General features: G+C 43.4%; 1 protein-coding gene across 2 annotated transcripts in view; it reads right to left on the bottom strand.

Annotated features, from left to right (window-relative positions):
- Positions 1-25,284, bottom strand: part of sos2 (son of sevenless homolog 2 (Drosophila)) — an 85,521-nt gene that overhangs the window by 24,681 nt on the left and 35,556 nt on the right. For both annotated transcript variants that reach the window (XM_078406081.1, XM_078406082.1), the window contains exons 5-12: positions 22,706-22,909; positions 19,827-19,970; positions 18,905-19,015; positions 14,888-14,986; positions 9,212-9,339; positions 7,449-8,104; positions 5,039-5,120; positions 4,807-4,929 (exon numbers count right to left, since the gene is read on the bottom strand). In XM_078406081.1, coding sequence (XP_078262207.1) covers positions 4,807-4,929; positions 5,039-5,120; positions 7,449-8,104; positions 9,212-9,339; positions 14,888-14,986; positions 18,905-19,015; positions 19,827-19,970; positions 22,706-22,909 — 1,547 coding nt within the window. The remainder of the gene's footprint in view (positions 1-4,806; positions 4,930-5,038; positions 5,121-7,448; positions 8,105-9,211; positions 9,340-14,887; positions 14,987-18,904; positions 19,016-19,826; positions 19,971-22,705; positions 22,910-25,284) is intronic.

Genomic DNA, 25,284 nt, shown 5'->3' with positions numbered 1-25,284 from the left:
TCAACCCCATTCTCCTGCCTTCTCCCCATAACCCTTGACACCCTTACTAATCAAGAACCTGCCAATCTCTGCTTTATAGCCAATGACTTGGCCTCCAGTCTTCCATGGCTGTGGGGCTCCTCAATAGCTAAACCCACCTGGCTCACCTCTTTGGGGGAGATTCTCCAAAATTCGCTCACTTCATATTTTAAAAGTCAATGATGTGAGCACCAATATTTGCAAATAATAACACATTAATTTGTTGCAGATTATCACATGCTTTGTAAACAATATTTTTCCTCAAAAGACATTGATGAGGCTACATTTGGGGTATTGTGTTCTGTATTGGTCACCCTACTATTGAAAGGATGTCATTAACCTGGAAATAGTGCAGAGAAGATTTATGAGGGGACGTTGCCAGGACTTGAAGGCCTGAGCTGCAGGGAGAGGCTGGGCAGGGTAGGACTTTATTATTTGGAGCGCAGGAGAATGAGGGATGATTTTATAAAGGTGGATAAAATCACGAGGGGAATAGAAAGGGTGAATGCACAGAGACTTTTACCTAGGGTAGGGGTATCAAGCACCAGAGGACATAGCTTAAGCTGAGAGGGGCCACTTTTATTAGGAACCCAAGGGGCAACATTTTCACTCAGAGGGTGGTGGGTATATGGATCAAGTCATTGAGGCAGGTACTATAACAACATTTAAAAGACGTGGACAGGTACAAGGATAGGAAAGGTTTAGAGGGATATATATGATCCAAATGAGACTACTTTAGAGGGGGCATCTTGTTCAACATGGACGAGTTAAGTTGAAGGGCCTGTTTCTGTGCTGTACGACTCTATGGCTCTAACACTACAAGTTACATAATAAATGGAAGTCCAAAAAATGTGAAGACGATGCAAAACTGCAGATATTAAAAAACCGTTGCTGTATATTTATAGAAATGCCTTTCAATTTAAGATCAGTTCTCAGGTACTTCCAAAGGTACAGAGGGGGAACTTTATTTTTACATTTGCTGGCCACTCTGTCTGGAATACTTCCTGGGAAAAAAAAAAATTCAATTCAAATGAGAGCTCGACTCTGTGAGAGGCCACACAGAGTAGACACTTTAACTGTTGACACAAGCATGAAATCTGAAATAATATTTCTTCTGCCAGCTCTGTGCAACTGTGGTTGCCAAGGAACGATGTCGCCAAGAATGTTTGCAGGAAAAGTCCAGATACATTTCACATGTGTACACATAAGATCATATCTTGCTGCGACATTCCAGGTGCCAAATCAAACAAAGTCTATTGCAAACTATAGAGAGACAAATAAAGCTGGAGTAACGCAGCAGGTCAGACAGCATCTCTGGAGACAAGGAACAGGTGACATTCCGGGTCGAGACTGAAGTCTGAAGAAGGGTCTCAACCAGCTTTTTGTGTCTATCTTCGGTTTAAACCAGCGTCTGCAGTTCCTTCCTACGCAAACTATAACAGCAGAGTAAAAGCAGGGTCATGGAAACATAGAACATAGGTGCAGGAGTAGATCATTCGCCCCTTCGAGCCAGCACCACCATTCAATGTGATCATGGCCGATCATCTAAAATCAGTACCCCATTCCTGCTTTCTCCCCATATCCCGTGATTCCTTTAGCCCTAAGAGCTCAATCTAACTCTCTCTTGAAAACATCCAGTGAATTGGCCTCCACTGCCTTCTGTGGCAGAGAATTCCACAGATTCGCAACTCTTTGGGTGAAAAAGGTTTTCCTCATCTCAGTCCGAAATGGCCTACTCCTTATTCTTACACTGTGACCCCTGGGTCTGGACTCCTCCAACATCAGGAACATTTTCCTGCATCGAGTCTGTCCAATCCCTTAAGAATTTAAAATGTTTCTATAAGAGCCCCTCTCATTCTTCTAAATTCCAGTGAATCTAAGCCCAGTCGATCTATTCTTTCATCATATGCCAGACCCGCCATCCAATTAACCTGGTGAACCTACGCTGCACTCCCTCAATAGCAAGAATGCCCTTCCTCAAATTAGGAGGAACTACAAAACTACACACAATACTCCAAGTGTGGTCTCACCAGGGCCCTGTACAACTGCAGTAGGACCTCCTTGCTCCTATACTCGAATCCTCTCGCTATAAAGGCCAACATGCCATTTGCTTTCTTCACTGCCTGCTGTACCTGCATGCTTACTTTCTGTGACTGATGTACAAGAAGTAGCACCTCCTCTGTTCCTAATCTGACACCATTCAGATAATAATCTGCCTTCTTCGTCTTGGCACCAAAGTGGATAACCTCACATTTATCCACATTATACTGCATCTGCCATACATCTGCCCACTCACCCAACCTAACCAAGTCACCCTGCATCCTCATAGCATCTTCATCGCAGCTCACACTGCCACCCAGCTTTGTGTCATCCACAAACTTGGTGGTGTTACATTTAATTCCTTTGCCTAAATCGTTAATATATATTGTAAATAGCTGGGGTCCCAGCACTGAGCCTTTCGACATCCCACTAATCACTGCCTGCCATTCTGATAAGGACTCATTAATTCCTACTCTTTGCTTCCTGTCTGCCAACCAGTTCTCTATCCATGTCACTACCCTAACCCCAATACCATGTGCTCTAATTTTGCACACGAATCTCGAGTGGGACCTTGTCAAAGGCTTTTTGAAAGTCCAGATACACCACATCCACTGGCTCTCCCTTATCCATTGTGCTTGTTACATCCTCAAAAAATTCCAAAAGATTCACCAAGCATGATTTCCCCTTCATAAATCCATGCTGACTTTGACTGTTTTGACCGTCACTGCTTTGCAAATGCGCTGCAATTGCATCTTTAAAAATCGACTTAGGCAACTTCCCCACTACCGATGTCAGGCTAACTGGTCCAGAATTCCCTATTTTCCCTCTCCCTCCTTTCTTAAAAAGTGGGGTTACTTTAGCTACCCTCCAGTCCACAGGAACTGATCCAGAGTCTATAGAACCTTGGAAAACGATCACCAATGCGTCCACGATTTCCAGGGCCAACTCCTCGAGTACTTTAGAATGCAGACCATCAGGCCCAGGGAATTTATCTGCCTTCAGTCCCAACAGTTTACCTAACACCATTTCCTGACTAATGTGTATTTCCTTCATTTCCTCCCTCCCACTAGATCCTTGGCCCCCTTGTATTTCTGGGAGATTGTTTGTGTCTTCCTTAGTGAAGACAGAACCAAAGTACTTGTTTAACTGGCCTGCCATTTCCTCGTTTCCCATTATAAATTCACTTGTTTCTGACTGTAAGGGTCCTACATTTGTCTTCACTAATCTTTTTCTCTTCACATTTCTATAGAAGCTTTTACAGTGAGTTTTTATATTCCCCGCAAGCTTTCTTTCATGCTCTATTTCCCCCCTTTTAATGAACCCCTTTGTCCTCCTCTGTTGAATTCTAAATTTCTCCCAGTCCTCCTGTTTGCTGCTTCCTCTGCCTCTTCCAAATTTATCTGCCTTCCTTGGATTTAACACTATTCTTAATTTCCCTCGTTACCCACACTTGAGCTGCCTTCCCTGTTTTATTTTTACGCCAGACAGGGATGAACAATTGTTGTAATTAATCCATGCGATCTTTAAATCTTTGCCATTGCATATCCAACGTCAACCCTTTAAGTATCATTTGCCAGTCTATCCTAGCCAATTCCCATCTCATACCATCAAAGTTACCTTTCTTTAAGTTCAAGACCCTCGTCTCTGAATTAACCATGTTACTCTTCATCCTAATGCAGAATTCTACTATATTATGGTCACTGTTGCCCAAGGGGCTTTGTACAACAAGATTGCTAACTAATCGTTCCTCATCACACAATACCCAGTCTAGGATGGCCTGCTCTCTAGTTGGTTCCTCTACATATTGGTTTAAAAAGCCATCCCGTATACATTCCAGGAAATTCTCCTCCTCAGCGCTGCTAACAATTTGCTTAGTCCAATCTATATGTAGATTAAAGTCGCCCATGATAACTGCTGTACCGTTGCTACACGCATCCCTAATTTCCTGCTTGATGCTATCCCCAACCTCATCACTGCGATTTGGATCTGTATACAACTCCAACAAGCGTTTTCTGCCCTTGGCTATTTCGAAGTTCTACCCATACAAATTCTACAGCATTCAAGCTAATGTCACTCCTTACTAATGCATTCATCTCCTCTTTAACCAGCAATGCCACCCCACCTCCTCTTCCTTCCAGTCTATCCTTCCTGAATATTGAATACCCCTGCATGCTTAGCTCCCAGCCCTGGTCACTCTGGAGCCATGTCTCCGTAATCCCAACTATATCATATCCATTAACAACTAACTGCGCATTCAATTCATCCACCTTATTACGAATGCTCCTCGGAATTAAGGCACAAGGCTTTCAGGTTTGTTTTAACATGCTTAGCCCTTCCACTTTTACTTTTCTCCCTTCTACCTTTTGCTTCTGCCCTCATTTTACAGCCCTGTCTCCCTGCGTTTGTTCCCATCCCCCTGCCATATTAGTTTAAACTCTTCGCAACAGCACTAGCAAACACTCCCCTGAGGACGTGGGTTGCAGTCCAGCCCACGTGGAGACCGTCCGGTTTGTACTGGTCCCACCCCCCCAGAACCCGTTCCAATGCCCCAGGAATATGAATCCCATCCCAACACAAAACCTCCCCTATCCATGTTCTCCAGTGATGCTGCCCGACCTGCAGTGTTACTCCAGCACTGTGTCTTTTTTGAACCAGCAGAGTGGTTTGGTGGCGACAGACTGTATCTTACGCCAGGTGAAGCAATGGTGCAAGGGCATGACACTGACAGCACTGTTTGTGGAGACACACCTGAGCTGCACTGGCTGGACGTACTCCTTGCGGAAGCGTTTCAGCTCGGCACTGACTGGCTGCTCGCCCTTCTCCCTGGCCAGTCGGTCTGCCTCACTCGGCTCGGGGTCCGGTATTTCAAACCTGCACGAGATCCCAGCGTTCAACAGTAATATTTAATACAAATGGATTACACCAACAACACAAAAAAATACACAGCAAATATTATTCAATTTAGTGAGGACTTATTTACCTTTCTATTAACAAGCTCAGTAACTCTTGGGATTTGCAGAATGAACGATATGTTGTCAGAAAAGTGCGCACAAAATTAGGATCTGTAAATAAATATCACATTACTCATCTGCTGCTGTTGGGTTTGCAGTGTGGGTCAGAAACCTTTCAAACAGGACAGTGACTCATAACAGACAGAACCACCGGAAATTGGAGGAACAGCACCTCATATTTCGCCTGGGCAGCTTGCAGCCCAGTGGTATGAACATCGACCTCCCACTTTAGATAGTTCCTCTGTCCCTCTCTTCCCCTCCTCCTTCCCAGATCTCCCTCTATCTTCCTGTCTCCACTTATATCCTTCCTTTGTCGTCGTCCCTGACATCAGTCTGAAGAAGGGTCTCGACACGAAACGTCACCCATTCCTTCTCTCCTGAGATGCTGCCTGACCCGCTGAGTTACTCCAGCATTTTGTGAATAAATACCTTCGATTTGTACCAGCATCTGTAGTTATTGTCTTATACGAAGCTAATGTACAGGATCACTTCAGAGAAATTCTAACTTCCAGACTGGTGAAAACGGAGTGATTGCAACCACAATTAGTTCAGTCTCTTCACTCAAGCAGCTGCAAATGTCTACTTTGCTTGGAATGGGGAGTGTCAACTCCTTGCAGTTGGGCGCTATAAAGCACAACAATCGTCTGTATTCAGCCAGCTGAGTGAGCTGGACACATATCTCGAGTAAAATATTGCACAATGCAGCTCTTCCAAGAATTAGTGCCAGCTCATGATCCAAAGTGAAAACTTCAATTAAACCAGAGCTGTTCCTGATATAAGAAATATTATATATTTTGCAACTTCCCGACCGCTGCCTTTGTCTGCACAACGTTCAGTGCAGACTGCCCTTTCCAGTGGGGAGCTCGTGAACCACAACAGATCCAGTTCAGAACAGATGTGACCATCACCCGCTGTACTGAGCTCGACCAAGGAAAGGTAGCAGTAGGGCTAGAATGTTGGGCGGCTGGGGGAGGTGATGGGGCAATGCCTTACTGGCTGGGTGATGGGCTCATAGCTTCAGAATTAAACGGCATGGATGCTCTTTTAGAAAAGAGGTGAGGAGGAACTTCTTTTGTCAGAGGGTAGTCAATCTATGGAACTCATTGCCACAGAGTGCTGTGGAGGCCAAGTCAGTGGATATTTTTAAGGCAGAGATAGACAAATTCTTGATTAGAACGGGTGTCAAGGGTCATGGGGAGAAGGCAAGAAAATGGGATCAGGAGGCAGAGATTAGCCATGATTTAATGGCAGACTCGATGGGCCGAATGGCCTAATTCTGCCCCTCTAACATGTGAACTTATAATGCCTTTTTATTCACAAAATGCTGGAGTAACTCAGCAGGTCAGGCAGCATCTCGGGAGATTCGGACCCAACTTATAATGCCTACTTGGCTGGGTGGGGGGGGGGGTTGTAAGGCCTAATTGGCTGGGTGAGAGGGTTGTAATGCCTGACTAAGGCATGTGTCAGCAAAAGGATAGGCCGTGCTTCATCTGCATGGGGAGCTCTCCTGAAGGTCAGAGGCAAGGGCAGCCCCTCCACCACTCACCACTAATGCTAGCCCACTGTGCTCATGGACTTACTTGCATTTGGTGAGCAACACCACCATTGTTCACCATCACTGCTTCACCCACTTCAGATTATTACAGGAAGCAAAAATGGACTGTGATTGCAGACAGGTGCATGGACTCCATTTGTGTTTCAAGTACCCAAAAGGCCATTTTCAAGATACTTTCAACATCAAGAATGTATTCAATCAAGAAAAGAATTCTTTCTACTGATTAAAATGTGCATCATGTTAGATGTTCAAGCAAAAATCACGTCAAAATTTATTGAAGAACATGCTTGCAGCTAGCTTCCCCTCTTCCAACAGCTATGATATTGTATTGAGTGAGCAAGTTATAGTAGGCAGGTTACGAGTAGCTGCAAGTACGGATTTCATTGTTCAGGACATTTGCCAGTAAAACACTCTCGACTGTCTGAGAAACTGAACACAGCACTTTGTCCCAGGTGCGTCGTGCAAACACCTTGATGGAAGAGTAGCAGGTTGCACCTCATCATCTGAAATCCAACCCCATGGCTTCAGTGGAACCACACTTCAGACTCCTGCTCACCACACTCTTGCTCATCTCCGCCCATAAACGATGGACTTACAGGCAATTCTTCTCCACCTCACATTCACTTACTTTGATTCACAGCAAAGGTTTTTGAACTAGTCAGTGGTAACACCTGAGTAAAACCATATAGTGAACAGAAACCAGGAGGTAGGGGATATCTGTGGATACCCTTCCTCAAGGTAGGGGATATCTGTGGATAAATTAAATAGAATTCATTAAAAAAATGTTAAAAGGGTATTTCTGCTGGTCCACCCACTCAGTTTACCTGCATACATGTGGTACGTCAGCCTCTCAATTAACTTCAACACAGTTCCTCCCTTTATGATTGGTATGCCAGATTTGGTTTGGACGTTCTCTTCAAACACGATGTTCTCCTCAGAATCTTCCTCTGCAAAGTTATACAGGCCGGGGCTGGGCAGCCGGAGTGGCTGCTCCTTCTCCTCTGACCGGAGGACCGTGTCCAACATACGCTCCAGGGTACTCCGATACTGAAGTGAAATCAGTGCCGCCATCCAGCTATTTTTGTCCTCTGCAGATTTGGCAGCAAACATCACACTATTCTCATCCTTGGAGAGGATCTCAAACGCGTGCTTGTGCTCACAGGAGTCATCTTTGTCAATGATCTGCACTTTGCGCATGAGAAACTTCTCCTTGAGCCTGTACTCGACGTTGCTGCAGCCGGGCAGCCTCGATGGCCCGTGATTGATCCTGCAGCTGATCATCAGGCTATCGAAGAGGAAAATGTGCCGCTCGTGCTTTGCCCCAATCCGCGTAAGTGTTCCTTCCATTATAAACTCATTGCAGCACTGCCCAATATCCTTCCCCTCCCATCCATCAATGTTCTTTTGAATTTCATTCATCTTCTTAATAGCAAGGTGTTTACTCCTTATCTGATGGTTGTAGAGTCGAGGTAACGGTTCTCTACGTAACAAAAAGTTCAAACGTTAGACTTTGTTGTATAACAAATAGACCATAGGGAAAATATGCTTGGCTGTCTGAAATTTATCTCACAATATTTCATGCTTGACCATGTTTGTTCAGAATGAAGGAGAATTCAGATAAGCAGCTCACAAATTTACAATAAATCATTCAACAGAGGGTAATATTTCAGCGTACTGGCACAAGGGAGACTTGAATGTGTCTCTTGATTAGGCATATGTCAAGCACGCCTGATAATACTGTTCAGAACAGAGTAAATTACATATATTCTGCCCAATCTCATCCTACAGCACAGACATCTTCCATAACATGAACAAACCCTGCTTTGGACCTTGGCAACATTACTGATTTACCCAGTTTGAGGTTATCAATCCACACATCATGAGGGCGGTATGCACTCTCTCGCAAGGCTCGTTTAATGATCCGAGCTCCAATTAATCTGACCTCGCTCACGTGAAAGTGTTTGTTGTCTATCTACATTGGCTGCATTCAAATTTGAGCTCCAAAGAAGACCTCTGCATCCAATTCTTTCCTTCTAACAGTTGTGGTCGCCCCATTACAGAAAAGGTGTGGAGGCTTTGTACACAAATCACCCTGAACTGAAGACTGGCTTCTGTTTGCTTGGCTGGAAAAGTGCATCGTGACACTGGGGCACTGGTAATGTTCAAAATAAAAATCCATCACATGCATCAAAGTAGATTATGCTTCTCTCCCCACATTCCAGAGCAATGGAATGCATCACGAGGGCACCAGTCACCCTTCATATCCAACAGAATGTTACAAGAGAGCCACTGTCACCTTTCATACCCAATAACAACCAGCTACACTTCTCAGAGCTGATTTCAATCACAACAGCATACAAACATTTGAAATGGCTGTTAAAAGCATCACCCATAAATGCAGTTTAGGTTAAAAATATTTAAAATATACAAAATGCGCTCTTATAGTTGATAAATAAACATGACTGGAATACAGACAGATTTGGCCAAAGGAGAAATTAGCTAGTATTAGTGGTCGGTCTGACCAGAGTGTGTCAAGGCTTCAACTAGTGTTGCTACACAAAGGACCAATGCTGAATATTTAGCTTACCCCGCCCTGCGTTTAGGCAGGTGCTTATTGCAGATACGTTCCATACTGCACTGGAGATTCAGCAAGGTGGTGATGGTTTGTTTCAAACACTCCCTGTCTTCCTCATCTTTACTTTTCTCCTGAAGTTGCTATAATCACAAAGACAAAAATAATCAAATGCTTGGATACAAAGGCGCCACAACAGCAAGGTCAGGTTTGCCGTGATGAAATGTCACATGGAAATAATCCTCATGGCATTTTAATGTAGCGTTACAATAGTGGTACCGTGACTTTTACCTATTCCACCATAAAAAGGGTAACTCTGTTGGACTAATGTCTGGTCTTATGAACGGGTACTAGAAAAAGGCACGGAAACACAATTAGTCCAACTCAGTCCCAGATCCACTTCAAAGCAATGAATATTTCCCGTTGCTGACAGATCGAGACAGACTCAAATATTTTACATTATAAACAAAGCAATGGGTGCTGCAAAATAATAGTCAGTCACATATGCCAAACACCATCCATCAGTATGCCTAGTGTATTTTGTACCTCAAAACTACGGGGCACAAAACCTTCACCAGTAGGGGTTGTAATTAAGTTCCTACATATCTAAGGAACACAAAAAGGAAAATATGTTGTAATCTATATACTAAAACTCCCGTTTGTTTGTTTGTTTGTTCCTGAACTACAGCCAAAATAGTACACGATAGTCTGACAATTTTAGGCCCAACTTACTCACCGTCATCCCTTTGGTGCTAATGGACGAAGTTTCATTGAAATCTGTGTTATATTTTTAGTTATTCGCACTTTAACGTTTAAATCTATCTCCTAGGGAGGAGGGGGGAGGGAGGGGGGGTTGAGGGGGATGGAGTGGAAGGGGGAGGGGAAGGTGAAGGGGGGGGTGAAGGGGGGAGGGGAAGGGGGCAGAGAGGGAGAGGGTACTGCACCAATGCAGGAGAGGTTTGGGCCCAACGGGTCCACTTGGTCTAGTTCAATTTTAAAACTGTGATGAGTTTAAATTGGACCAAAACACTGAACTTAGAATGGATATCCCAAAACGTCACTTGCCCATTCCCTCCAAAAATGCTGTTTGTTCCCAAAGCCCAATCCCCCTGCCTCTCCCAATCATATTACTGGCCTGGGTCTCCAGGAACTAGAGAAAGAATGTGTAATGGCTTCTATTCCTGTTCCCACTTCATTACATCTGGGGACTGCAAGAATTTATACTTGGTCCCCTCTTCAGCAACATCATTATAATCTCCCTCTCTGCACTGCTGCATGCAGGTACCGAATGACAAATAAAGCTCTGTTGAACTGTTGAACCATACAGCTGTGTGACTGTCCTGCTTTTCTAAAACGTATCACCTCCCAATTCCTCCCCAGCCCCCGTTCCTGTCATGCTGAAGTCCATAACTTTATCATATTGCTGTTTCGCTCGAAAGTCATTAACTCTGATGCAAGAGATTGCTAACTGCAGTCACAAGCCTATGCTGCCCAGGCATCCATCACTAGGTCTCTCCCCGTAGTGACTTTAAGTCAATGACCATTAAAAGAAACACATCACCGGCCATCCTTGGGTTACAAACACCTGACCTATGGGCCCTCGTAGATACAAGAGTCCTTGGGTCTTATTATTAAATTCAAACACCCGACGTACGTACACAAGCCCGTTCCGACAAACTGCACAAGTAATTTCCTCTCTCTCCATTTTTAGCATTGTACTTTATTAGTCTGAAGTGCTTCTGATGCCATCACTGTGGAGGTGTGGTGACAGTATCTAGAGATCTTCATGTTTTCCAACTTATGCACAAAGTTGACTAATGGATATCCGTGAGAACAGAACCTGTTTGTTATTGGGGACAGCCTGCAATGAATAATGAGCACCTATTTGTGTGAATTAACTGCACTTACTGGTTGCTGAGATTATTTCATAAGAATGGAGGAACTACAGATGTTGAAATCTTGAGCAACACACACATGGCTGGAGGAACTCAGCGGGTCAGGCAGCATCTATGAAGGATCCATTCCCTCTACGGATCCTGCCTGAGTTATTCAGCTCTGGGTGTTAAATTCCATTAGGAATTTGTTTCTTAGGATACATGATGGCTGACCTCCTGCAGTTCATCAACTGGTTACTGTCCATTTGTAAACCGACGACATACAAAACAATTACCATCTGGATGAGGGCCTATAACCAAAATACAGCTGAGGGCAAACAACCGGCTCTTCCCATCACCTTCCCCCCCCCCCACCCACAATGTGCCTGTGATTCACAGCATTTTTTGCATTTGGAATTAGTATTGAGAAACAAAATAACACTCCATACAAGTGGGAAAGTACAACACTTAGACGGCAAACACTCATGGGCTGAGTCTGGTTACAAAAAGTAAAGGGAAACATGTGAGGCAGAGAGATTTCAGGACTATATGCACAGCAGAAATCTCTGTACAGCTAATTTCCCCCCAGACTCTTAAAGCAAAGGCAGACTACAGGAAGACCCATCATCAAAAGCAACACCTCCAGTTAGCAATTACTCTCTTTCAATAGCCCAGGCATCAAAGTGAACTCTGTTGGATACAAATGGAAAGGAAAATTGATTATTCCTGGAGGCAAATTAAACCAGTCTCGTTTTTTTTCCCCACAGTGGAAGGATGCCAAAAAACAAATAATTTCAAACTCATTATGGGATGAATCTAAATTGATATTTTCAATAAGACAAAAAGTCAGGAAAAGTGAAGGACAGAGAGAGAGAGAGAGATGGGGAGCTGGTAACTATTCACTGATATATTGGTATTTATCTGCATTTTAACATTCTGCCAGCAAAGCCAAGCAGTAGTCCCTCTTTCCACCACCAATCCCCACTTCCACTCCCGTGATCACGAATCAAGAGTGTTTAATTGTCATATGTGCCAACATTGAAATAAGGTGATTCTTACTTGCAGCAGAATAACAGGCCTGTAAACCTATTAATTTATTGTGTTTTTTTGTTTGTTATTGATAAACAAACAAAAAAAAAACAATAAATTAATAATCAATACTTGTACAAAAAAGCCCTTAGTCCTTGGTGCAACCAAACACTGTCCATAATTTAGTTTAGAGATACAGCGCGGAAACAGGCCCTTCAGCCCACCAGGTCCGCGCCGACCAGCGATCCCCGCACATTAGCACTATCCTACCACACTGGGGACAATTTGACATTTATACCAAGCCAGTTTACCTTACAAACCTATACGTCTTAGGAGTGTGGGAGGAAACCGAAGATCTCGGAGAAATCTCACACGGGTCACGGGGAGAAGGTACAAACTCCATACAGACAGCACCAGTCATGATGGAACCTGGGTCTCTGGCGCTGTGAGGTAGTGGCTCTGCCGCCGCGCCACCCTGCTGCCCTGGGTAGTATTGTGTAGTGATGGTTGTTGGGAAGATGCTGAAAGATCCACCACACTGACCTTCTTTACCATACACCCTCATGCTCACCCCACCATCCAACCAGGTGCTTCTGTGGCCCCTGGGCTGTGGCTGCCCTTCCTAAATGAGATTATGTGAATGAGAGGCCCGGATCACATACCAGGTGGAAAAGCAGTAAAGTCCATCGTAAGCAGGGTGATTCTAAACAGCTTCCACTTTGAACACTGGTTTTTCATCAAACTGTAATTCATCATGTGTTACGAAGAATGACGTTTCTCCACATTAGTGCATTCATTGTGCGAATGGGGCATTACTTCTGACACTGTGACACTGGCAATCTCTTCAATCGGCCCATTCACGTGTGTCCTCCACACATCTCCCCGTTAATCCCCTGACACACTCCTTCTACACCAGTTAATCTCCTGCACGCTCCTTACACACCTTCCCAAAGCAGTTAATCCCCAGCACACTCCTGACACACCGTCCACAGCACAGTTAATCCCAGCACACTCCTGACACACCGTCCACAGCACAGTTAATCCCCTGGCACACTCCTGACACACCGTCCACAGCAGTTAATCCCCAGCACACTCCTGACACACCGTCCACAGCACAGTTAATCCCAGCACACTCCTCACACACCGTCCACAGCACAATTAATCCCAGCACACTCCTCACACACCGTCCACAGCAGTTAATCCCAGCACACTCCTGACACACCGTCCACAGCACAGTTAATCCCAGCACACTCCTGACACACCGTCCACAGCACAGTTAATCCCAGCACACTCCTGACACACCGTCCACAGCACAGTTAATCCCAGCACACTCCTTACACACCGTCCACAGCACAGTTAATCCCAGCACACTCCTCACACACCGTCCACAGCACAGTTAATCCCAGCACACTCCTCACACACCGTCCACAGCACAGTTAATCCCAGCACACTCCTCACACACCGTCCACAGCACAGTTAATCCCCTGGCACACTCCTGACACAACTTCCACAGCAGTTAATCCCAGCACACTCCTTACACACCGTCCACAGCACAGTTAATCCCAGCACACTCCTTACACACCGTCCACAGCACAGTTAATCCCCTGGCACACTCCTGACACAACTTCCACAGCACAGTTAATCCCAGCACACTCCTCACACACCGTCCACAGCACAATTAATCCCAGCACACTCCTGACACACCGTCCACACCAGTTAATCCCCGGCACACTCCTGACACACCTTCCACTGGCACACTCCTTACACACCACAGTTAAACCCCTGGCACACTCCTTACACATCTTCCACAGCCCTGTTAGTCTCGGCTTGATGGTCATGGCAGAGGGAGGGATATGATTTCCCAACAGATTACAGATGGTGAGGATCTTCAACTCTTCTGCTGAAGGACCAAAGCCTAGTTCTGATCAGCTAAATCCATCCCATTGTGATAAATGGGATTTATCCATTTACAAAGAGGCCGTGTAAGAAAACTTGATGGAGAATATGAAGATAGGTGTACATTTCTAAAGGGTTATTTACACACGCCTGCTCCTGTGATAGGTTGATCATTGAGGCCAAGATCAAGAAGACTTTATCCTTGTGCTGAAGATAGACTCAAAAAGCTGGAGTAACTCAGCGGGTCAGACAGCATCTCTGGAGAAAAGGAATAGACAATTTTTCGGGCTGAGACCCTTCCTCAGTCTCTCTCGTCTTAGATCTAAATATTTTACTAAAATACACGCACAAAAGTGTTTTAACAGACGGCACTTTCATTATCTTAGCGATGCATGTTCACCAGGCTGACACAGCGGGCTGCCAGAAGGTGGCAGCACTGCCCAGTGATCCCTGGAGGTCATGTTAAAGTCAGCCCCACACACTTAATATTCTTCAAAAACCAAAAACGTAGTTGTTTAGTTTATTGTCACGTGTACCGAGGTACAGTAAGAAGCTTGTTGCTGGCTAACCAGACAGCAGAAAGACAATACATTATTTTAATCGTCCCATTTAGAGTGTACTTGATAGGGGAATAATGTTTAGTGCAAGGTAAAGCCAGTAAATTGCGATCAAGGATATAGTCCGACCGTCATCAAAAAGGTCGATAGTTTATATTACAATGTGTTCTATATATGATATATTACAATATATGAAAACTTTAAATTACAATGGGACAATACTGTACATGGTAGAAAGGAAATGGTTTTCCACTTAATCAAGGTAAAGAACATTGTGACAACAAATAATTCATTTTGTAGTGAATCACCTCACTGTAAGAATGGGAACACTTTACCTGCAGCAGCTCGAAGTAGTGCAGACAATGATAAATTGGGACCAGGAGCAGTTGTGGCAGTACATATTGAACAGCTTCTTTAAATCCTTCAGAAATGGACTGGAAAGCAAGAGTTATAATTTATTAGCAATGGACTGCACTGCAAATTATTTCATTAGATTGTAAACACAATGAAAGAAACCCAAAGCCTCACATTAAGAGGCCTAAAGATATGAAGGCAAACATGAAGGTCTAAATTCATAACGACAGATTGTAGATACTTTTGATATACCTATAATGCAGTGAAATTAAATATTTAAGATCATTCTTTTATCCTCATGCCATTTGGCTACTTATTGAAGTGGGAAGTTATTCAGGTAATCCCACTGTGACAGAACATTGCAACTTTAGTGCAGCAAAATATGAAGTCAATGCATCACTTACAGTGCTAGCCTTCCACAAGAGACAGGAGATCAATAAAATACTTTTCCTTGCAAGTCTACATCAACCACATGTCATTGTGCAACCAAAAAGATATCGAACTGTATTGATCTCTGGTCATCGCAAACACATAAAACCAATTAAAGTTTGCTTTCTAACTTCAAGATGCAAGCAGTGATCAATCATAGATGGAGTGGATGGCATGGGTGGAGTGGATGTGGAGAGGATGGTTCCACTAGTCATAGCCTCAGAAATAAAGGACATTCCTTCAGGAAGGAGATGAGGAGGAATTTCTTTAGTCAGAGGGTGGTGAATCTATGGAATTTATTACCACAGAAGGCTGTGGAGGCCACGTTAATTGATATTTTTAAGGCAAAGATAGAAAGATTCTTGATTAGTACAGGTGTCAGGGGTTATGGGTAGAGGGCAGGAGAATGGGGTTGAGAGGGAGAGATAGATCAGCCAAGATGGAATGGCGGGGTAGACTTGATGGGCCGAATGGCCTAATGCTGCTCCTAAACCTTATGAACTTATAGCAAGAACTAAATTAAAAAATAAAAATTTAGAAATGTTTTACAGTAATAGGATAATTTAAGCTTTAATTTCAGAGAAAACCCCAGTTTTTAGGATTAATTTCACCATGTCGCAACAGTTCTAGTCTGCAGATTGCTTTGTGAAGAGGATAGATCTTGGCGATACAAACGTTTTCATCTCAGATTACATCGCTTCTTGGAAATTGGAATTTTTTCCTGTCTTTATCGATAAATCTCAGCTGTGAAGAGAGATTTTTAGCTTCATTTTCTCAACTTCACCACAAAGTTCTGTTGCACTTATCGTAGTAAAGTACTTATAATATGCGACATGTCCTGAGAGAATCGATTTTGCATTTAGATTAATACTATAAATCTGGCCAAGTGCACAACTGTCATCAGGTTTATTTTATGGATTCTCTACCTCATCCTCCAAGTAATACATTTTCTGGCAAAATCACAAACCTTGTCCCCACTTTAGAAATATTCAGCACTGCACTGTGCCACCCCACACCGAAGTGCCGATTTATAATAAAAGCTAAATCAGATGCAATTATCAGTTGTAAAACAAAAGAATCTTTGGAACAATAGAACAAATCCGGGTCAAGTCTTCATCCTGAGATGCTCTCAGAGAAAATAAAAACAATCAAAAATCAGAAATTCATCAAGCACCCAAGCGGCACGGTGGTGCAGCGGTAGAATTGCCGCCTTACAGCGAATGCAGCGCCGGAGACTCAGGTTCCACCCCGACTATGGGCGCCGTCTGTACGGAGTTTGTACGTTCTCCCCGTGACCTGCGTGGCTTTTCTCCGAGATCTTCGGTTTCCTCCCACACTCCAAAGACGTACATGTTTATAGGTTAATTGGCTGGGCAAATGTAAAAATTGTCCCTAGTGGGTGTAGGATAGTGTTAATGTGCGGGGATCGCTGGGCGGCGCGGACCCGGTGGGCCGAAGGGCCTGTTTCTGCGCTGTATCTCTAAATCTAAAAATCTAAATCAAACGTACACATCAAATCCTCACTCAAAGGAAAACATGCATTATGTAACAGCTTTCAAAAGCTTAATCTGTCCTAAAATGCTCAAAAGCCAAATATTTTTAAAGCTTGTCACCACTGTACTGTAGGTTACATGGCAGCCATTGGGGCTGGAGGCAGGGGGGAGAGAGAGAGGGGGTGAGGGGCAGGTTTTGTGGCTGGAGGATGGGGAAAGAGAGGGGGTAGGGGCATAACTTGAAATTGGAGAATTCGATGTTCAGACTTTTGGGTTGTCAGCTGCCAAAGCAGTAGCCACCAACCCCATTTGCAGTTTCTTGTGTCTCACCCTTTCTCCAATGTTGGCTTTGAAACACTGATGGAAGAGTCACAAGGCCAGCTCTCTGTTACACATAGACACTCTCGGCAGGCCCATGTCTATCATAGTGCCTGAAACATTGTTAGCTTTTGAGAAATTCATGGATGGGAGACAGACAGGGGGACAGCGTTGGGCTGGGGAGTCCACCTCTACCCTTGCGTGTAGATTTGCATGAATTGTGGCAACTCCAGAGCAGAATTGAAATAAATTCACAGACACAAAGAGGGTGGAGCGTGGGATGACCAAAGTGAGACAGTGGCAGCAGAGAGGCCGTGCAGTGCACTGCTGTGTAGCGAGGGCCAGAGTTTGGTCATCCCAGGTCAGGCTTGGCACAAACATTCACAGTAATCAAGGCTCTGACCTCTGGCGGGGAAAGGTGCCATCGCCCTCCATTAATCTGTCCCCCTCGAAAATTATCAGTATTGATGGCCAGCCTTGTTAGGACAAAGGAGGCTGTTTGTTCAATTAATAATTCAGAGATGCATAACTGAGATTCCAGAAAGAACCACAAACAGTTAGAAGGTTTCCAGCACTGTTATAGTGTAAGTACTAAGGTCAACTTGTGTAATACTAGATTGTGAAACACTTGGACTTCTTCAGATTTTATACAAATCTTCTTAAGTTGCAAATAATTGAAACTGTTAATTTATCCAATGTTACAAACATTTTAAGCGGATTGTAGAACAGAAGACAACTGACATATCACAGAATTGCAGGAGGCCGTTCAGCCGATCAAGCCAAAGTCAGCTAGTCCTGTCCCCTACCCCCTCTCCACAACCCTGCAAATACTTTTATTTCCAATGCTTATCCAGTTGCTTTATGATTGCCACAAATGAATGCCTCCACCATTCACCCAATCATTTTGTTTTAGATCCTAACCACTTGCTGAATTGAAAAAATAATCTTGAAGGGTCTCGGCCCGAAATGTCGCCCATTCCTTCTCTCCTGAGATGCTGCCTGACCTGCTGAGTTACTCCAGCTATTTGTGAATAAATACCTTCATGTTACATCTGGTCCTTTTGCTAATTACATTTATTTTATAACCTCTGGTTCTTGCCCAATCTACAAAAGGGAAGTATTTCTGATATGAACCTTCATGAGTTTAAATATGTGTCATATGTTCTCAAAGCAACCAGGAACAACCCCAGACGTTACATTCCATCCACATAAGAAGCCCCTCTTCTCCACAAGCATTATATTCATATATATAAATTACTTAAATGTAAATGAATATGAGCCGGTAAGTTTGCTGACAACACCAAAATCGGAGGAGTTGCAGTGAGGAATGTTGTCAGAAGATACAGCAGGATATAGACCAGCTGCAGAAGCGGGCGCAAAAATGGCAGATGGAGTTTAACACAAGCAAATGTGAGGTGTTGCACTTTGGGAGGTTGATTGTAAATACAGTTAATAGCAAGACCCTTAACAGCATTGGCGTGCAGAGGGATCTTGGAGTCCAAGTTCTTAGCTCCCTGAAGGTGGTAGCACAATATAGATTGGGCTGTTAAGAAGGTATATTATATGCTTGCCTTCATTGCTTGGGGCATTGAATATAGGAATCAGAAAGTCATGATGTAGCTCTATAGCGCTTTGGTTAGGCTGCATGTGGTCGCCCCATAAGAGGAAAGATGTGAAGAGGGTGAAACATTTGGGGAGGGTGCAGAAGAAAATAGGTGCATAACGTGGCTGAACATAAGCAAAAGTCAACCAACTCACCTGAAAGTAAAAAGCTACAGGTGACCTGGACATCAAACTGTTGAAGTACTCATGAAACTGTGGTGAAAGAATGTCTTGTGCACATACTTCATACGGGTCGAATACTTGCTCCTATAACAAAGAAAACAGTTGAATCTTTTCCAATTTTACATCATAATTTTGTTCAAATTCTACATATTCCGTTTAAACAGAGTGCAACAAATATGCTCCTTGTTACCAATAACATTCTATTCATACCTTGAAAGTACAACTCCTCAGAATCTGATAAACCTTGTTCTCTAGCTCCAATGTCCCTTGAAAATGCCTGCTTGCCAGACACATTTTGACCCTAACTACATTAAATCAGTATTTTTCAGAAAACGTAAGCTGCTAGGGCTCATGTGGCCTTGATCCCTTCCTGGTGTGCTTAATATCACTTGCTTTCTTCTTGTGCCTAAACCCACACACCTTCTCTGCATGTTCTTGGCAGATGTAACCGTTCATAATATACTGCATTTGATCCATTTAACTTATCAATATCTTAAGTGAAGCAATATCTTAATCAGGTAACACAAATTAGGAAGAGGTCTGAATTTTCTGAGCAAATAGAGTCACATAATAGGAAAGGTTTATAATCATTAAAAGTCAGGTTAGGGGAGACGGAAATAACCGAGGCCCATATATGAAAGAGCTCAATATGTGTTCAGATAGGCACAAAACGCCAGAGTAACTCAGTGGGTCAGACAGCATCTCTGGAGAAAAGGAACAGGTGATATTTCAGGTCGAGGTCCTTTTTCAGACTCATACTTCAGACTCCTTCCTACTCAATATGTGTTCACTCAGAAACAGAGTTTCAATTGCACCTTATAAATTACTCTTCATTTAAATCTAACTTAGGACTATACCCATCACTGACAATATATAGATCACTCATGTGCTGTACCTCGGCCAGATCTTCAAAGCAGCTTCCAACAAATGGATGGGGGCTGCTTTCATCGGTCATCTCGACAGTATCTTCCATCAAACCCAACAGCTTCACAGTCACTTCATCAATATCCAAGATGTTACTGAAGATCACTTCAATATCCTAATAGAAAACAGAGCACAGGCTTAATATCTCTTGCACATTTAACCTTTGGGTTCGGTAGTCTTCTGCACAAAGTACCATAGGTTGAAAGTGAGATAAAACAGAGAGATTAATCATGTTGTCCTTCCCAAATCTCAGTACAGCCATAAGTCCGATCAGCTGCTGGACATTATTGAATAGTGGCTGTGAATAGTAGCTCTTTCGATTTTTTGTCCCAGTGGAAAGGCATATAATTGATGCTCAGAATCTACTCCCAGAACAGTGATCATAAATCTTCTGTGCAGGAAATTAAAGCACTGAAATACATTTCACAGCACAGAATCAGTCTTCATGATTCTAGTTGATTTTGGTTTATCCACTTTTAGATTCTGATATAAGTTTTCAATGTAATTTCTCCCAAGAATGGTATAATTAAAAAATATTATTCTTTCTAGACAAGACATAGTTTTTTGGGGATTTTTTAAAAAGTGCATTGGCTCAACCATTCAAGAAATATTTAAATAATACAGAAGAACACAATTACTTAGATTGAACAATTCATCTAACATTAGTTCCTCCATTATCACTATTGTTACTTTGTTTTATAAATCCGTTACTTTTGCATAGTTTCCAACAATTCTGGGTATGGGGCATGCTCTACTGCAGAACTAATTCAAGATCTGACAGTTTTAAATATGACCAGTTTTATAGACAATAGGTGCAAGAGGAGGCCATTCGGCCCTTCGAGCCAGCACCGCCATTCAATGTGATCATGACTGATCATTCTCAATCAGTACCCCGTTCCTGCCTTCTCCCCATACCCCCTGACTCTGCTATCCTTAAGAGCTCTATCTAGCTCTCTCTTGAATGCATTCAGAGAACTGGCCTCCACTGCCTTCTGAGGCAGAGAATTCCACAGATTTACAACTCTCTGACTGAAAAAGTTTTTCCTCATCTTCGTTCTAAATGGCCCACCCCTTATTCTCAAACTGTGGCCCCTAGTTCTGGACTCCCCAACATTGGGAACATGTTTCCTGCCTCTAACGTGTCCAACCCCTTAATAATCTTATATGTTTCGATAAGATCCTCTCTCATCCTCCTAAATTCCAGTGTATACAAGCCTAGTCGCTCCAGTTTTATTTCCTTTGAGAAGATGTTTGGGTCCATAATTTGATCATGTGGATACATTTTGCACAACGATTCATACAGGAATTTCGTTATTGCAGTTTTACTACAGCTCATTTATTAACTCACCAAAATCCAGGAAAAATCCAAACAATCATTACTCCAGTGTTTTTGCTGCGTGTAAACGATTTTGTAGTATAATTTATAACCTAATTACCTATAAGCCAAAAAACAGATAAGCTTTTTGCAAGAGAGAAGCACTACCTATGTAACCAAGAAGCACTGCCTAATTTAGATTTGCACAAGATATGTGGCTTTACAGGACAATTTCTTGCTTCCAGTAACACCAAACTAACTACTGAGAATGTCCAAAATGATTACTTCTCCAATCACCTAATTAGATATTCATATTTAATAATATATTTTTGAGGTTTCTTGTTATGCTCAGCATAAACAGTACGGTAAACCTTCATTATAACAGACCATGGGTGGGGAATGGTATCCATTGTTGCCAATTGTCTGCTACAACCAAGTATTATTGTTTGTTGTTGAACCAGATAACTGCAGATAATGGTTCATACATAAAAGGACACAAAGTGCTGGAGGAACTCAGCAGGTCAGGCAGCATCTCTGGAGAACATGAACAGACAATAGACAATAGGTGCAGGAGGAGGCCATTCGGCCCTTCGAGCCAGCACCGCCATTCACCATGATCATGCACAATCAGTACCCTGTTCCTGCCTTCTCCCCATATCTATTGACTCCGCTATCATTAAGAGCTCTATCTAGCTCTCCCTTGAAAGCATCCAGAGAATTGGCCTCCACTGCCTTCACAGCTTCACAACCCTCTGAGTGAAAAAGTTTTTCCTCATCTCCATTCTTAAACTGTGGACCCTGGTTCTGGACTCCCCCAACATCGGGAACATGCTCCCTGCCTCTAGCGTGTCCAATCCCTTAATAATCTTATATGTTTCAATAAGATCCCCTCTCATCCTTCTAAATTCCAGTGTATACAAGCCCAGTCGCTCCAGTCTTTCAACGTACGACAGTCCCGCCATTCCGGGAATTAACTTTGTGAACCTACGCTGCACTCCCTCAATAGCAAGAATGTCCTTTCTCAAGTTTGGAGATCTAAACTGCACACAATACCCCAGGTGTGGCCTCACTAGGGCCCTGTACAACTGCAGAAGGGCCTCTTTGCTTCTATACTCAACTCTTGTTATGAAGCCCAACATTCCACTGGCTTTCTTCACTGCCTGCTGTACCTGCATGCTTCCTTTCAGTGACTGATGAACTAGGACACCCAGATCTCGTTGAACTTCCCCTTTTCCTAACTTGACACCATTCAGATAATAATCTGCCTTCCTGCTCTTACCACCAAAGTGGATAACCTCACATTTATCCACATGAAACTGCATCTGCCATTAGATGACAGCGCGGTTTTCTCTGGGTCCTCCGGCTTCCTCCCATATTCCAAAGACGTGTAGGTTTGTAGGTTAATTGGCTTCTGTAAATTGTCCCAAGTGGGCAGGATAGAACTAATAATCAGCATGGATAGGGAAGGCTCAGAGGGACGGGCCAAAGGGCCTGTTTCCACACTGTATAACTCTATCAGCAAATTAACAACTTACACGAGAGGTAAACAGCTTGCTGTTGGATGCAAAAGGCTCTCTGAAGACCTTTATAATCAGGTTCAATTCACGCAGATATTGCCTCTCCTCTGCAATTTCAGCTTTCACCAAGTCATAGTAATTCTGTTCGTTGGTCACATTTGACCCATCATCTCCCAATGAAGACAGACCAATATCATCCTGGTCAAACATGTCCATGAGGACCTGAAAAGAAAATCAAGAAAATCATGTCAAACTGAGCGATATATTTACTGTAATTAAAAAAGTGTGTTATTAATTTTTGTTTAAAATGTAATCAAAATATAAAATTCTACCCAAAGAATTTAATCTAAATTATCTCTACACCAATCACTAAAATTATTTTATAAAATTATGAGAGGCATAGATAGGGTAGACTGTCTGAACCTTCTTCCCAGGATGGAAAAATCAAATACTAGAGTAGCTTTAAGGTGAGAGGGGCAAGGTTTAAAGGAGATGTGCGGGCAATTTTTTTGCATTCCACGCAACTTGGGTGCCAGAGTTGGTGGTTGAGGCAGATATGATAGTGGCATTTAAGGGGCTCTTGGGCAGGCACATGGACTATGCAGGGAATAGATGGAAATGGATCATGTGCAGGTTGATAAGAGATGATCTTGAGATCATGTTTGGTACATGGGTTGTGGGTTGAAGGGCTTGTTCTTGTATTGTACTGTTCTAAGAAATCTGACCCATGATACAATGCACCCAAACTCTTAGAAAACATATAGAGAAAGTGCAAAGGGAAGCTTTCAACAAATCAAAATACAGATGGAATTAACAGATAGTTTGCAAATGAAAACCGCAATTGGTGGACATGGGATGCGTGAGGGGGGTGTTGTTGGATAGATGGTCTGTCGTAACAGAGATAGGATAAAAGAGAGAATATTCTTGACAAATTTAGCTCATCCAACTTGCATTACACTGAACCATTCCTGACAAAAATGAATTTTAAAAAGTTCTTACAAGAATCCAGTGTTGTGGTCAAGAAAAATAAAGCATTGAGATAATTGTTGCTTTCACCTTTCCATGAGATAAACAGCAGCCAATTAGCCAAATTAATTTGCTACAAACTTCTCTGCTAAAATCAGTAATGCATAGTCAAGATACCACTGAGAAATGATGATATTCATCCTTGCAACATTTCCTCACATGACAGTCAGCAACTTCAGGACTTCTGTTTGAACGTGGACAGCAGTTCCTGCTACTGTGTGGTTTAGTTTAGAGATACAGCGCAGAAACAGGCTCTCAGCCCACCGAGTCCGCACCGACCAGCAATCCCCACACATTAATACTACCCTACACACACTAGGGACAAATTTATATTTATACCAAGCCAATTAACCTACAAACCTGTACATCTTTGGAGTGTGGGAGGAAACCGAAGATCTTGGAGAAAACCCTACGCAGTCACGGGGAGAAGGTACAAACTGCGTACAGACAGCACCTGTAGTCAGGATCGAACCCGGGTCTCTGGCGCTGTAAGCGCTTGTAAGGCAGCAACTCCACCGCTGTGTCACGGTTAAATATCCCCATCCTCTAGTACTGGATCCAGCCCGTGAGAATGGCAATCACATTTCCACTGCTTTGACAGCTGGCTGAGTCAGGGCTGGGGTGCACTTGGCCGTTGGGAGTTTTACTCTGTGTCTGTGACCTGGTCTCATCACATCACAGGGTTACACTGCAAGGGATCGATATGCAAGTTGCCACCGGGTACACACATTCTGGGAAAGACAAATGTTCTCCAGATGTCCAAGTTGAGCCTGCTGCACTCACCACTGAACCTACACATTGACTGGGGTCAATTTCTGGGACTGAAAACAAATGTAATATTACTTGAGATCCTCTTCAGTGATGAACTGAACCAGTCTTTCTCCAAAATGGAAACAGTAATTAAGGCACATTTTCAATATCCCATCCACTGATCCCATCCAGCTGAGCACTTCAACTCCCTCTCCCACTCCCAGTCTGACCTTTCTGTCATGGGCCTCCTCCAGTGCCATAGTGAGGCCCACCGGAAATTGGAAGAACAGCACCTCATATTTCGTTTGGGCAGCTTGCAGCCCAGCGGTATGAACATCGACTTCTCCAACTTTAGATAGTTCCTCTGTCCCTCTCTTCCCCTCCCCCTTCCCAGTTCTCCCTCTATCTTCCTGTCTCCAACTATATCCTTCCTTTGTCCCGCCCCCCTGACATCAGTCTGAAGAAGGGTCTCGACCCTAAACGTTGCCCATTCCGTCTCTCCTGAGATGCTGCCTGACCTGCTGAGTTACTCCAGCATTTTGTGAAATAAATACCGTCGATTTGTACCAGCATCTGCAGTTATTTTCTTACAGAACACATCTGTTTATTCTTACATCATGTTGATCTTTCTCATCTGTATTGTGCTGGCCTGAATTTCCTGCCAGCAGTAAGCCAGCCTAGCTAACTGCTGGCCAATGTGCCCGGTACAAATTCACACCACATCTGCCCTGGTTTCCCTAGTTGGGCTGTCTTCCAATGTCAATGCACTGCACAATGGCTGAATCCCTAGCCTAGCCAGCCTCAAAGCGGTCAGGAAACAT

This window comes from Rhinoraja longicauda, chromosome 10, assembly GCF_053455715.1.
Source record: "Rhinoraja longicauda isolate Sanriku21f chromosome 10, sRhiLon1.1, whole genome shotgun sequence".
In the NCBI taxonomy this organism is placed as follows: domain Eukaryota; kingdom Metazoa; phylum Chordata; class Chondrichthyes; order Rajiformes; family Arhynchobatidae; genus Rhinoraja; species Rhinoraja longicauda.
The sequence above is the reverse complement of the archived record's forward strand: the minus strand, read 5'-3'. Positions and strand labels throughout refer to the sequence as shown.